The sequence below is a fragment of the Arvicanthis niloticus genome, chromosome 27, assembly GCF_011762505.2.
Source record: "Arvicanthis niloticus isolate mArvNil1 chromosome 27, mArvNil1.pat.X, whole genome shotgun sequence".
Classification (NCBI taxonomy): Eukaryota; Metazoa; Chordata; class Mammalia; order Rodentia; family Muridae; genus Arvicanthis; species Arvicanthis niloticus.
In genome coordinates this window covers 26,740,201-26,755,884 of record NC_133435.1, presented here as the reverse complement: position 1 = coordinate 26,755,884, position 15,684 = coordinate 26,740,201, and the positions used below count along the sequence as shown (strand labels likewise).

The 15,684-nt window shown below is 40.6% G+C and overlaps 1 protein-coding gene across 3 annotated transcripts in view; it reads left to right on the top strand.

Annotated features, from left to right (window-relative positions):
- Fras1 (Fraser extracellular matrix complex subunit 1) overlaps nucleotides 1–15,684 on the top strand; it is a 400,677-nt gene that overhangs the window by 267,736 nt on the left and 117,257 nt on the right. For all 3 annotated transcript variants that reach the window (XM_076926449.1, XM_076926448.1, XM_076926450.1), the window contains exons 27-29: nucleotides 1,988–2,258; nucleotides 6,054–6,138; nucleotides 8,976–9,302. In XM_076926449.1, the coding sequence (XP_076782564.1) occupies nucleotides 1,988–2,258; nucleotides 6,054–6,138; nucleotides 8,976–9,302 (683 nt within the window). The remainder of the gene's footprint in view (nucleotides 1–1,987; nucleotides 2,259–6,053; nucleotides 6,139–8,975; nucleotides 9,303–15,684) is intronic.

Here is a 15,684-nt window from a genome sequence, read left to right as displayed (position 1 = left end):
GAAAAAAAATAGTACATCTCTAGATTCCTTTATTTGAGATTTTGGGAACTGCAAGTGCTTGTAAGTCAGCTTACGACTCTTGGGATCCTATACACATCCACTTAGGAAGATCGATTTCACTTTCGTTAGGATAATTTTATGTAGGACTCACCACCATGGAACTTGGCATCCCCAAGTTGTCCTCTGACCTGGTTGTAGAAGGGCACACAGCCAGACAAAGACCTTGACAAACTACATTGCAGGAGAAAGGATTGATTCTACATCACCGTTCCCAACTCATCAGATGTTTCATGTGGACAGAGATGATCAAACTTTTATGACACTGTGTATGTATTTCCCATGAATTCTGACTCTGAGCTATTGCCCTGTGGATTAACTGGTATTCTTCTAGGAATGGCATCAGACCCTGCCTCTTTGCTTACTCTAGCCGCATCTGATGTGATATGTGTGTCAGGAAAAGACTGTGGTTTTCAAACCTGCCAGCTCATTAGCATTACCTTGGTGTCTATAAAATTAATGAGACTCATCTCAGAGTATCTAATTTGGAATCTTAGCCGTACAGCCCAAGTATTCCTGTTACTGTAAAAGATCCCTATATGAATCCTTAGTTGAGTTATTAAGATATAAAATATACAAAAATATTCTATCCTTTAAACTATATTACACAGTAGTTTTTTAAAGCATATTCAAAAGGTCATATAACAGTCACCAACACCTAATTCCAGGACATTTTCATCTGCCTAAAAAGAAACTTCATAACTTTTAGCGGTATCTGTTCATTTCCTTGTCATTCCAGCCTCTGGCAATCACAAATTTACTTTCTGTCTTTGTAGATGTGCCTACTCTAGACATCTCACATCCATAGAACCACCCAGCATCCATCCTTTCATGTCTGGCTTCCATGTCTGGCTCTAATGTCAAGGTGTATCCATGTTACAGCCGGCCCCCACACAGCATCCCCTTTTCATCTTTATGGATACTATGACTACGTATTATGGAGACGTCACATTGTTTTGATCTATTTACTTCTTCATCTCCATGTTTGTTTGTTTTTAAAACTGAATGTCGAGCCCATCCGTGTTAGGCAAGCCCTCTGCCACTGAGCCACATGCCTAGACTGTGTTTATGTTTTTAGCAGCCATTTACCTATTTTTGCCTGTTTTGAGTACTGTTACTATGAACATCCACAGGCAAATCTTTGTGTAGGCATATTCTTGTAATTCTCCATGGTATCAGCATTGGCTCACATGCTAACTGTATTTTATTTGAGGAACTGACCAACTGTGTCTCTTAATGATTGCCCTATTTTACATGATGAACAACAATCTGTGTGGATTCTAATTTCTTCAAGTCTTGCCAACAATTATTATTATTACCTATCCTAGCAGAGGTGAACTTTTCTTCCTATAACTGAGGTTTTGATTTCCAGTCTGGTGACTAATGTTAAATACTGTTTGTGTACTTATTGGCCTTTTGTATGTAGAACTTCTTCAGAGAAAAGCTTATTCAAATTCTAATGCATTTTTAGTTTGCCCTTCATTGCTCAGATGTGAGAACTGGTTATGTGTTGTTCCCCACCTCCTCCCCTCACCAGCTTGAGGATTTATAAACATTCTTTCCCATTCTAGAAGTTGTTCTTTTATATTGGTGTTTTGAAGTACAAACATTTTTAATTTTAATTATGTCAATTAAATTGTATTTCTTTTTATCTTATACTTTTGCCATATTCAAGAAATAATTGCTAGCTTATTTTTAAGCTTTATTTCTATATTGTCTTTCAACAAGTTTATAGTTTAACTCTTCCATCTAGTTATCCTCATGGGCATCCAGCTGAGACTCCTCAGGGTAGAAGGATGCTGAGATTGTAGAATGTCCTACATCACTATTGGGTACCTCTGAATTAGCCTATTTTTTTTTTTTAAATAAATACACAGAATCCAATTAGTGACTATGACAAGTCTGACCTTTAGGTTCATGCATTTTCCAGACAAAATGTACACTCCGAGTCTTCATGTGAACGGCTCCTTGACCCTTGGAATTGGTTCAATGAAGCCACTGGACTTTTCTCTCCTGAACATCCAACACCAGGATGGCAGGGTGGAAGATCTGCTGTTCCACATTGTAAGCACACCCACCAATGGCCAGCTGCTGCTCTCAAGAAATGGCAAGGAGGTCCAGCTGGAGAAGGCTGGCCACTTTAGCTGGAAAGATGTGAATGAGAAGAAAGTGCGCTTTGTGCACAGCAAGGAGAAGCTCAGGTGAGCCAGCCCTGTTGTCCCCTTCCGTTCTTAGCCTGTATACCCCCAACCTCTTTCTTAATAGCCAGCCCTTCCCATCGGGGAAGATCGCTACTCCACAAATGCTTCTGGCTGCCTGTCATCGTTCCCTATAATTGCTTTGAGAGTATGATTCTGTTTGAGACATTTTCATTTTATCACATAATTATGGGTAATTCTCTGATGTGACAGGAAAATTCTGCATATAATTACCCAGGTTTTGGGTCTCACAGAACAAGTTATGTAGAGCCAGATGCTTCCTCCATGTGAGGGCAGTGATAGGGAGCAATGGGCAGGTAGAGGAGGGAAGACTGGCATGTTGAGGTGTCCTTTGGCCCCCAGAATTTGGGAAGAAATGTTAGAGTCGCACTTAGCTTTTTATTATCCACTTTATGAGATTAATTGTTGCTACTTTTAAAGCCTGATCCAGTTTTTCTCTGGTGCTCCGCACACTTCTGGCTGTCTTCCCCACCCCAGCTGATGTATGCTTCCAGAATGTAATTGAACATTAACAAGATCCCAAGAAAATGTAGCATTATAATTAGCAGAGTGAATCTACTAAACAGAAACCACGGAATGGACCCCCAAGGACCCCTCTGCATTCTCTGTCACCCCACTCTACCAAGTCGGCCCAGATAGCTCACCATAGACTATGTGGGGACAAGGGGTTGTAGCCAATGAAAGAGTGATTAAAAACACATAGGAATATTTTCTACTCTCAACACTAAACGTGGGTGTTTCTCTTGCTGCTTTGATTGATTGATTGATTAATATTTAGCCTAAAAGATACATAGAAAAATTGATGACAGTTTCTCTAGTTCAGAGCTTATGATTTCAGTAATCTACGTGGATCATATCATAGGAACAAGAACAACTAACATTTATTGAGTGCTCCTGTTGAGCCAAGCATTATGTAAAGCACTCCATGTGAGCTGGGTAAATTATGTTCTCATTCTGCAGCTTGAGATGAGACTATGAGTCATTAGTACAGAGCTGCTACTCCATCCAAGCCAACACTCTCTGACTCACTAGACCATACCTTTAACTACAATGATTTCTGCCTCCCCAATATTCTAGTAATAGCAAGCCCATGCCTGTCCTCGAGGGGTAGAAATTTCTGTATGGCAAGGACACCCTGCTGTGGTGTGTTTCATGCCATCCAGCCACTCCACAAATCCTTCTTTACCACATGTGCTTATTTGGGTTGAAATTACAATAAGCATAGTTTTTATGTATCTGCATCTCTTCCCACACACATACCCCTTGCACACCCACATATGCACAAAAATATGTACACACATGCATACCTCAAAGAGAGTTATACAGGCCCTGAATCTACCTACAGCCATTTGCCCCGAATCACTTATGGAAAAATGCTGAGTTCTATAGATAACCAAAGTTAACCTTCTTGTCTATTTAGCTTTTTCTACGTCACCCAATTTCTTGCAGAATTAGCGTTGCACCCTTAAATGTGATAAACTCAGCAGTTTAGTAATTCTTTCTTGGGGTAAACATCCCATTTAATACTTTGGGCTTTTTTTTTTTTATCTAAAATAGTCAAACAAATGAAATGATAAAAAACTGTAAAATGAGATTGGGAAAGGCACGTAAAAACATAAAATTATATGTCTCTTAATGAAACAAAAATGAAAAAGTCAATCTGACAAACACATGTGTGTCTTTTTATGTTTTTATGAAAATACTGACTGCGATTAAGATAAGAATTCTTGAGAATGGAGTTTCTTCGGACTTAGAATACTCTTGTGTGATAAAAGCCAATCTGTAACAGTAGCCAGAGCAACGGGGATAAAGTGGGCAGCTCAACATTCTTAGTAGGGCTTCGCCAGTAACACTCTTAGTGGGACTTCAGCCACCAAGATTTTTTTCCCTCTTTGTTCAGGTTGTTGATTTTACTAGTTTCATTCTCTTAAAGTTTAGAGACTGGACAGGGAGGGGTGGGATCAAAATGGGAATGCAAATGAAAGGAAGACCTTGGAAAACAGGAATGTCTCTAATGCTTGGTTCTTGGAGCTAGAATGAAATTCTATTTTAAAGCATCTGTTCTATGAGTGTAAACAAATGTATACAATGTTGGTATTGCAATTATAGTCAAGATACAAAACAGTTCTATCAGCCCTACTCTGGTCTTATTTTAAAACAAAAGTTACTTCCGTCATCCCAGTCCCTGTGATCTGTATTTTCACCTCCATAGTTTTATCCTTTCTAAAATGTCATGTGACTGGAAACACAATATGTAGTGTTTCTGTTTCTACAATTGCTTCCCAGCCCTGCCCTCATATTTGACATATAAGTAGTTAGTTTCAAGAATACCTTTTAAAGAACCTTTAAGACAATGGGCACCCAGATAGATCAGAATCTAAAATCTCCTATAAAGTGTTGGTCATAGATTTCACCAGTTCACAATGAGCTGTACTTGATTGGTCATTAAAGAGGACAATCTGCCTTTCCTCCTAATTATGTCTAAAGCTGTTGATGTCTGTGGTAGGAAGTCAATCCACAGCAATGTGAACCTTCAATGGGTCTCTTTGTTACAAGTAGAAATTAGTTTTGACTAAGCAAAATAGTAAGACTACCCTAACTCCACAGAGGTAGCTCAAACGTCAGTGTCATTAAAAGCAGTTTTCTCCCAGTAAGCCCAGGAGCTAGAACTAGGAAATGCAAGGAGCACGCAGTTCTTGTTCCAGGTCTCCTCTAGGAGCATTCCCTCTCTCCTACAGATGGGCTTGCTCCACATTCTCAACATACTACTTGGTGACTACCCATAGTCAAATGATCAGACTGCATGTCAGCAGGCCACTCCCAGTTTTTCAGAGGAGCTAGCCATCCCTTCTTCATTGTATTCACAGTGAATGGGTCAAGGAGAGAGTAGAGAGTGAGAAATGGTATTATGCAGCCCAGTTCTTCAAAAGTTGTTGGGGTCCACTCACAAGAGTTTGCAAGACATCGGAAGGGATTGCTGGTCTAAGGGTGTCACTGAAAGCTGGTGGAGCTATAACATATAGGATTTCTTTCTGTTCTTTGATTGAACCATTATCTAACCTGCCTTGGCCTGACACATAAATTTTTTCTGGTGTGTGTGTGTGTGAATGCATGTGTGTGTGTGTGTGTGTGTGTGTGTGTGTGTTTGTGAGTTGTGTTCATCTTTAACAGCAATAAAACAAAATAGTTGTTTTGTTTTCTTTTGTTTTGAGACAGTATTTCTCTGTGTAGCCCTGCACTGGCTGGCCTTGACCCCTCTGCCTTGCTAATGCTGGCATTCAATGCATGCACCACTATGCCCAACTCCAGTTGTGTTATTTTAATGTTGCAATGAGATCTTAGAACACAAAGTACTTTTAAATGTTTATCCTCTTTCTACCCCCCTCTCCGTGTGTGTGTGTGTGTGTGTGTGTGTGTGTGTGTGTGTGAGACAAAGACAGGGAGTATGTGTGTGCATGATTTCGGGCACATGTATGTGTATTATGACTTTCAAGTTCAATTCTCTCCTTCTATCATAAGATTCGAGGAACTAAGGACATCAGGCTTACAGAGCAAATGCTTTTACCCAGTGAGCCACCCAACCAGCCCCATGAACAGTATTTTTAACTAGTTTCATCTTTGGTACTTTCTATTTACAATGAGCATATTGTAATACTGTAATAATTTGATCTAAAAATTTACATGAATATAGCTTTAATATTTAATATTTTTAATCCTTTTCTTTCTAAAAATAACATAGTGATCATGTTTTCTTTTCTCCCTTGGGGACTTCCTTAGGAAAGGCTACTTTTCCTTGAAAATTAGTGACCAGCAATTCTTCTCGGAGCCACAGCTGATTAACATACAGGCATTTTCAACACAGGTAATTAAAATGCCCAACAGTGCACAAGTTTACGTGTCCTTTGGTCCTCACGAACTGATCCAGAGTCCCGCAGACTTCAACAGAAGTGATTGAGCTGAGTTAATCTTTAGTTTTACTATGAAATGCTCTTTGATTAAGTTTGGGTTCTCTGGATAATAGCGTTGACAATAATAATTTCTTATGCATCTCTGCCCTGTCTGTATGTGACATAATGATCAGTTGAATTACCAGTCCTGTGAAATAGTGTCCCCAGTTTCTACCTGAGGGAACTAAGGGAATGGAGATTACATAGTTTTTCTGGAGTGATCTAGCTGTTAAAGGTCCAGAGAACTGGGTTCACAGTCTGGGTTCTAGGCCTTTACCTGTTGCCACCTTGCTGAACTAAGCTTGATAGCAGACCTGCAGAATAACTTAAAACTTCTCTGGTTGCTAATGTTTTCCCTAGTCTTAGGTAATTCGTTTTCTCTCCACAGTCTCCTCTCAGAGGCATAGTAGTTCCAGTACTTAGAGGGTTCTCTTAGGAATGTACTTAAATTAAGTGACATTGTGCTCATGAGCCAAACAAGCATAGACCTAAGGAAATCAATGCAGAGGCAAAGGAATTCAAGAGCACAGCCCTCATTTGGGTCTCTTCACTCCCCTGAGAAGTTGCAGGTACAGATTCAGAATTCAAACAAAAGTAGAAGTTCTGAGCACTGGACTGGAGGAAGTGAACAGATGAAGTATGCAAAAAGAATAAGAACACACACATACATACACCATACAAGCACACCACACACATGAGCCCATGCACACATGTACATGCACATGCACGCACACACGTGGCCATACCCCCACAACCACAGGCACATGCATGTGCATGCATACACACACATGCACACAACTGTAGAATTCTCACTAGGCAAGCCTGTGTCTAATCTAAGGACACACTAATTTTACATATTTTTTTCTCCGTGCACTGAACAGCATGAGGGCGAGCTATCATCTTCAGAAACAAGATGGCCAAAACACCAAACCTCATCTCTTTGGTCCCAAATTCAAACTGACCACAGACATGGAGTAACTACATAAGCATAAAGCAGTAGCACTGACTGCCACATGACAGGGATACCTGCCTCAGCTCTTTTTAATATTGTCACATCAGAGGTAACTTGTCACTGAGGAGAGATTAGAAACTGATCGTAAATTAAGTGTGTAAATCTTGCTTTAATTAAAGCTAACACCTGTGGCTGGAAACATGCACCAGCCCTGAGACCTGGTAGCTTAGGTGTTCTTCGGGACTCAAACTCAGAAGCTTTGTTTTGATCTTCTTGTCTGGGACAATACAGTTTGGTCAGTGAAAGACCTGGGGTAGAAATTGGCAAAACCTTCTTCTCTGAGCTGGAGTATCCCCACAGTTCCCTGGATTCTGGTTGTTCCTCCACAGTCACGTGAACAAAAAATAATTGCATGCTTTGGTTTTTATTCATTATATGATATGCCTTGATCAACTTAACTTTATGAAGATGGAATTCTAGAAAGAAGTTTAACTTAATTTTAGTCATTCTAAGGATGTGTAATATTCTACTGTTCTGTTAACTTGGGGTTTTCTTATGTAAGTAGATTTGCTGTTTTCTGTCTATAGACTTTGGGATCACCCTTTATCCTCCATGTTTCAGAATGCGAGGGTCTATTCATTTCTCTGTATAAACTCACACACAGTGTTAGAGTTCTTACTGGGGATTTTGAGTAGCTGCAACATTTTAGTGACAGACCAGTTACATATTACATTGATGGACAATTGTGACTGCCAGGAAGCTAGGAGTAGGGTGCCCTGTGGTTTTCAAAGCCATTTAGGCTATAGAAGGCAGTGTGTTATGAGGAATCCTAGACAGTTGAACTTCAAACATAAAATCTAAGATAATGTTTTCCTTGGCTTCTGCTGGCTTATTGATCTATCTCTCTCTCTCTCTCTCTCTCTCTCTCTCTCTCTCTCTCTCTCTCTCTATCTCTCTCTTCTCCCTTCCCTCCCTCTCCTCTCCCCGTTCCTCTCCCCATTCCTCTCCCCCTCTTCTCTTTCCCATTCTCTCTCTTTCTTCCTCTCTTCCCTCCCGTGTGCTTGTGCTTGTGCATGTGTTTTCTGCTGTGGTTCATTAACTTTTATTATTTCCGTGAAAGAACATTTTGTCTGTTCACTAAGGTAATAGGAATAAACTGAGAAGTCTTAGAAAAACATATTAACTTGTGCTGTGTTAGCAGTGTCATAAGAGTTAGCCAGGTGGTTTTCTTACCATGCCAGGATCTTGGATCTTATCTGGCTCTCTAAACTGACTTGGGGTGGGGCTCTGTGGAGATAGAGATGAACTGGAAGAATACTACCAAGAAGACTGGTAATAACATGGACCCAGAGAGTGGGATTATGTCACTGAGTCAGCTGCAGTGTGGTCTAGAGTCAAGTCTTTATCTCCCAAAGTACATACCTTCTATTAATCTTTCTTAGAGTCACACGTCTGATTGGGTTTCCTGACACTAAGCTGTGTTCTCCTTCAAATGCAGGCATTTGTGTGGTGCAATTCAAGATGGCTGACAAATTAGAACCTTAGAAGCAAATAGCACTTACAGATTGCATTTACTCAAGACTGGTCCTGAAGTGGCTTAGAAACCTCTAGAATCCAAAGGCATGGAATAACCCCAGTCACTGTGGCCACCATACCTCTGACAAATAATTTTATCATGGAATATGTTGGCAGTTTCATAATTTTCTTAAAGGAGTTTAATGGGGTTAGACACACTACTGTCTTGTCCACTGCATTAACCTATTAAATGGCTCTTCTTTCCGCTTTCCTTCAACTCTACAGGCCCCGTATGTGCTGAGAAATGAGGTTCTCCATATCCGCAAAGGAGAGCAGGCAGCCATCACCACCCAGCTGCTTGACATCCGGGATGATGACAACCCACAGGATGTGGTCGTGAATGTGCTTGATCCTCCCCTTCATGGCCAGTTGCTCCAAAGGCCTCCAGCCCCTGAGGCCTCTATTTATCAGTTCCATCTGGATGAACTCTCCAGGGGCCGCCTCCTCTATGCTCATTATGGCTCAGACAGCACATCTGATATTATAGTCTTTCAGGCCAATGATGGACACTCCTTCCAAAATATACTGTTTCATGTGAAGAATGTGCCCAAGGTAGGTGTCATCCCTGGGGTTACAGTTTCCTTGTGTCTGCCTATGAAGGTTTACTCATAGAACTATCTTAGCAATGCTCATATGTTCCGCGCCCCTTTTCGAGTCCCCTTTGCCCGCGAAAGAGACACGTGAGGCAGTGTTCAGGTGGTTACTACAGCGAGGCTTTATTCTTGTATCAGCAGAAGCGGAAAGACCCCAAGCCTGGAAAAGGCACGGCTATATGTACCCTAGAGTGTCGTGTTCACTTCTGATTGGCTGTTCACTCATCACCCATATTACGCCTCGGGATTGGCAGTGGCTTGGCGCGATTTTGCCTCTTGCACCTGTGCAGTTAGTTGTTTACTTGTGAGAGCACAGGATGCCAGCGCCATCTTGTAATGGTAGATGCTATTACCGCTAACCGTGGCTCCCTACACTCATAAAGTTGGGTGTGATGAGGACTCATTCATTTGTCTCAGCAAAGTATCTCATACATCAGGCCAGTATAGTTTGATCAGTCCACTGTTGATCTGAAAGTTTCTCCATTGGCCTGATGCCATGAAACTGCATTCCGTCCATTCTTCCTATTGTCCCCTGCCTGACCATGATCATGGGGACTGAGGCATCTCTTTCTCTGTGTCCTTTGACCACAGGTCATCAAATGAGATCCTCACTGTATAATTATCTGAACTGATAAAAAGGAGTAAGTCTAAACCATCTGTGAGCCAAAGCTGCAGGAATGTAAAGAAACAGTGGATAGCCACAGAAACTGTCCTGATAGACAGGGATATGCTTCCCGTTCTACGTCACTGGCACTACACCTCCATAAGTTATGCCATGCCCATAAGCACCTGTGGTATTAGTTGCTTAACATTCACTTGATGTTTCATCCTAACAATAACACTTGTAAAATTATGGGCTTTATGTAGAATCATACCCTCGGTGAAGTTTTTAAATGAATATAGAGGCATTCTGTATAGTTTTGTCTATGTCCAGATGTTCTTGGACACTGCAGATGAGATGTTTGTCACATCAGAAGGAATGCTGTCCAGGCGCAGACACTCCTGCCGGCATTTCTCAAAGCTTGTTGCTGTTCACTTGGAGACCCGTTCCTCCAAGTAGCTTCTCCTCATGGTAATAAAGTTGGAAACAATATTTTTTAGCTTTTCATTCTAAGTGTCACTACCCACAGAGATGTTACCCACAAAGGGTGCTTAGCTAAAGAGATTTTTCTGAGGATACTTTAAAATCACTGGCTGTTTTCCCACCAACAGTCATTCGAGGTAAGATGGCGCCCTTCCCTGAACCTCATGTCTTCTACCTTGTTCCTGCTGCAAGCAGTGGTGGGGGCAGGAGACAGTTGAGGTGTGTCAAGGCTAATTGTGTGGCAGAGCTGGCAGAGGGCCACCATGTGGTTATCTTAATAGTCACCCTCTCATGGTCACCTGTGGACATGAGGCTCAGTTCTAGAGAGATGGAGTCTGGACAGATGCAGAAAGTTTTCTTGGTTTCCTACAGGAGTCTACAGTAGGCTTCAGCACAGCCCTCACCAGAGACTTTTGTATCAATCCGAGGTTTCAATCTGTGAGTGGAGCTCCCCTCAGCATATTGCATAATTTTGTAGAGGATGGTAAAAGGCACTTCTAGGATTTGCCCTGCTTTGACCGAAAAAAAAAAATCCTAAACAGAAACAAATGAAAGAAAAATAAAGAGGAAAAGACACAGATTTCAGATTCCTGCAGGCCTGCTACCTGTGCATCCTGTAGGAAGTTCCTGGGTCTGTTCCTCATTCCTGAACAGTTCCAGTGGTGCCTTTTCTTCCTCCACCTTCTCATCCGCCATCCGCTATAGCACCACCCTGGTTCCCTGCCCAGGCAGTGACATGTAACCATGTTTCCGAACAGTAACACTGATGGCCTGAGCCTCAACGATGTCAGAATGTGCTGATAATAAATTTGTTTGTATCCACTATAGGTATGCAAATGTATACTACTTTTTATTTTAGGAATTAAAATAAATGTTTCTCTATACCCTTTCTCTGGGTCTTTTTATCCTGCCCTGCTGGAAAGTCCAAGAATTGGTTGTATGGTCTCGCTTATTCCAAAAGAAATTACAGCATAAGTAGAAAGGCTTTGCTTTGTTTTTAACATTTACTGGACACTAAAATTTGATGTGAATGGTTCCTTTTAATCTTCCCATTCATTCTCTGGTGTCTGTATGATTATCTCTTACTTATGGAAGGAGGAAACTAAAACAAGTGGAGATTTAGAAATATTCATTCTTATAAAGGTTTTCAGCATCTGAGCTAAGATTTCATTTCCAATATGCCTGCCTCCCACACACAGCCAGGAGGCTCTTTCATTCTGGCCCGAGGCTTCCAATATTTTAGGCATAGATAGTCTCATTCCCTTGATGGATTAAATGAAGACAAAAATGTATTCATTTTCTCTATCCAAGCAAGAGGGCCTCAAGGCTTCTAGAATCTTCCCTCTGGATTCACCACAGCTTATTATAAGAGAGGCTATTTCTACTTGTAGGTCTACTGGGTCCAGGAAATAAAGCTGGCCTCGTGTGTTACGGTGACTGGTGGATGTGTAGTTGGATAGAATTGCTCTCATTCTAAGAGCCGTTTCTGAAGATGGGCATGAGAACTCTTTCCCTGAGGCTACCTGTGTGTTAAATCTGGAGACTTGCTGATATCTATTTGGTAGCTTTAATGGAATGGACAAAGATGTCATATGAATGGATACACAAGTGACTCCCTATCTTCTTCAGTGGAAATGTTAGCCTGTTTTTCTGTTCTTTCTCTGATGAAGGAATAGAAGGAAGCTTTGTAAGAGGAAGCTTTAATTAAGTTCTACTCTCTGAGCAGGGCACATTTATGTTATTGTTGGACGGATGTAATGGCTTGAGCAAGACAGGTGGCTAAGTGTCTCTCAGGTGGTTCTTGCCAAGTACAAAATGCTCAGGGCGCCTCTGCTGATGCTGGTGTGGTTCTTTGAGGCTAAGCGAAGGAATTGTGAGTTCAGTCCTGTTTTTCATGTTCTATACTACTTCACCCAGACTTGGTCCAACTGCCACTTCCAGAAGGATGCTGAGCTACTGTGGGGGAGAATAGAATCAGGAATGATGTCGAAACATGTTTTACTAGGGCAGGAGACAGAAGGGGGAAAGAAAAGATTAAAAAGTAATAAAGAATGCTCTGCTGAACAGGTTTTCATTAATTGGGTTAATTAAGTAGCTCGACAAACCCAAGCTATGCATACATGCTTCTGACAAAGTTCCACATCCTGCAAGGGCTACAGTGTGGGCGGGTAGGAGGCAGCTCTGGTAGATGGCTCTTTTGTTGGATTTCCAAGGAGGTGCCTCCTTCTCCATTAACTGTGATGCCCCTGGAAACTGTGTCTTCTTTCCACCTTGGCAACCAGTCTGACAATCTTCCCAATCTCCGTTGTTGTTTGAATAGTTCTTTTCTGCCCCTGTGTTAATGTTTAAGATCTCCCAATGCCATAGTAAAAACTGGCTGAAAAACTCTTGTCTCCGAGAGCCCTTTCTACTGTGGGATTGCCTGTGTGTAGCTTACAACACCCTATTGTATTGCATCCCATTTTCCTCATGCCTCTCACTGGGGCTTTTATGGGGACACAGTTAGGTACCATTATTTGTGTGAACTTCAAATGTCAGTGATGTAAAAATGTTTGGTAGATGAGTAAACACAACTAAGTCTTTCCAAATATCAGTTTTCCTTCTTGGGGTGGGGGTGGGGGAGCTATTTAGTTTGTTCTATCCATTGTCTCATGAGACATGCACTGAGAACATGTTTACTGACTTAAATATTAAAATCTACCCCAAGCAAAGGTTGCATGCCCCTGACCTGAAATAGCAAGCCTCTAAGCTCTTGTTGACAAGCACAAAGCTATCTGGTTATCTTCCCTGTTCTCCTGCTGCTGGTTCATTTCACCTCATGCCTTCTGCAGCACTTGTTCCTCCCCTCAAGTCTGCAATGTCCTGTACCACCAGAATGCTAAGTCTGTGGTATAAATGAGCTCCTAAAAAATGAATAAGTATGGGGTGGGGGTGCTGGGGAAGACGAGCCAACTAGCTATTTGCTAAATCATAAGAGTTTTGAAAACTCTGGTCTGCAATATTTGGGCCCTGAATTGGGCTATGGTATCATTTAATCTAAAGTTTCATTATTTGTGACTCCATTTTCATTTGGTCAGGGGATTTTTATTTTGTTTCAAGGGATGGAAGGTTGTGCTTTTACTGTTATTCACAATGTTAATATTTTTACTTGTAATACGATATGTAACAGCTAAATTTTATTACCAGCATTTTTGTATGCCTATTGTTCTATGAAATGAATTAGAAGAACTATTTAATTTAAAGCACTGCTTTAATCATGTCCTCAATTTTAGTCACTGGGATTTCATTGCCTGCTAATGTACTCTGAGGGATACATAAAACATCAGAGGGCAGGATTGTTCAACTAGTAAAATCACTAATTTATTGAGCTGATGGGGATATGCAATGGAGAAGAGCTATAAGGAGAATACGGCATTTCAAAATGTCAACAATTATGGGGAGATTACTGTAAAAGTTGGCTTTTGTGAACATTAGCTATATTCCCAGTCCTCTTCCCAAGAGAAAATATTAAAAACAACCATGATCAAGATGAATATGAAGATTACTATTTTTTTTTCAAAACAATCAGTAAAGCTTAAAATCCCTATATATTTAATAGTTAAAACACAATAAATTTGAGACTACAATCATTGCCAGGAAGCCATCAATGCTTCAGATTCATAGACACCATTACTTCCCAAGATTTCCTGTGCATCTCTTATCATTACTGCCTATCTTCCTGGTCAGGATACTTATCCCTAGATCTGTCCTCTTAGCAAACAAAGCATCTCTAGCTAAGGGCAGCATGGTATAGATTTTCAAGGCTTACTCACTTTGTAGAACTGGAACTTCATACCGTTTGACTGTTAACTTCCATTTTCCATGTCTCTGTCTCCTGTTTATCCCTAGTCTGCTTTCAGTATAAATCTCACTGTTTTAGAGTCCACATAGTAAGTGACATTGCGCGGCTTTTGTCTTCTTCCTGTGTCTAGATAATTTAGCTGAGTATGCTCTAAATCCATCCACATTGTCATAATTGCAGGATTCCTTTCTGTTTATAATGAAATGAATGATTTATAATATATATTATATATTATAAATTCATTATATTTATAATATATTATATATTATAAATTCATTATATTTATAATATAATGAATGAATGATTCATACTGTGTTTATGCAGGGGTTGTGGGGGCAGGGTACATAGATTCTTATCTTTTTGTCTTTTCTATATCTACTGTAGATTTACCATGAAGCCTACCTACATATAGTCTTGAAGTTACAGTAATCCATTTTAAATGGATACATTATTTTCGATCACACATTCCTTTCTATTTATATGAGTCCTTGAGCCCTGGGATATGCTGTTCATGTTACAATTTATGTTTTTCCATGTCAACAGACCCACTAACAAATTTCTGATTATTGGTTGACCAATATACTCTTGCCTTTTAAAGATTCATTCCAGTCATTCTTAGCAGTAAAGATGCTATACAAATATGTACATGCATGCATCCACAGACTCACATGCAGAGTATTGTGTAGGGAGTGATGGGAAGGAAGATACAGCTTAAGCCTGTTCAGAAGAGAGACAAGAGTTTTTGCAGAATGTTTCCAGCATACTGTTGGTTCAGGCCATGGATCTAAAGCCTGTAGGAACAGCCAACTCTACTTGCATAGCCAATTCTCCTTGCATTCTGTGTATGAGTTCTACTTTCATGTTTTCATACTGCTAATGAACATCCTTTCCTTTCAACTTGCTGAGCTCAGCATTTCTTGTCAGATGGGCTAACATGTAGTCAACTATACTAGCTTTGATTTGTTCAGAAAGTCTCTTTCATTCATGAATGGCAGCCTTGCCAGTGAGTGATTCTTGGTTTGCAATTTCATCTTTCATTGCTTTAACTGAATCATACCACTCTCCGGGCACAGAGTTCATGCTGTGTAATCTAGTGGGGGTCAGTGGGATACAGTTCCTGTGTGATTCAGAATTCTCTTTGTGTTAATGTTTGAAAACTTCACCATCATGTGTAGACTTCTTCAGGTTCAATTTGCTTGGCATTCTGAGTGTCAGTGATTTGGACAAGCATCTCCCACCTCAGATTTGGAAGGGTTTCTGACATTATTTCTGTACCCAAGAGTTTGTTCTTTATGCCTCTTCTCCTTTTTCCTTTGTGTTCTTAATCTGGATGGTTTCGAATTGTTGGTTTGAGGCTTGCTGGTTATTTTTTTTTCTTCTCTTTCAATAGGAACTTCTGTTGAAGCGCTCTTGGGT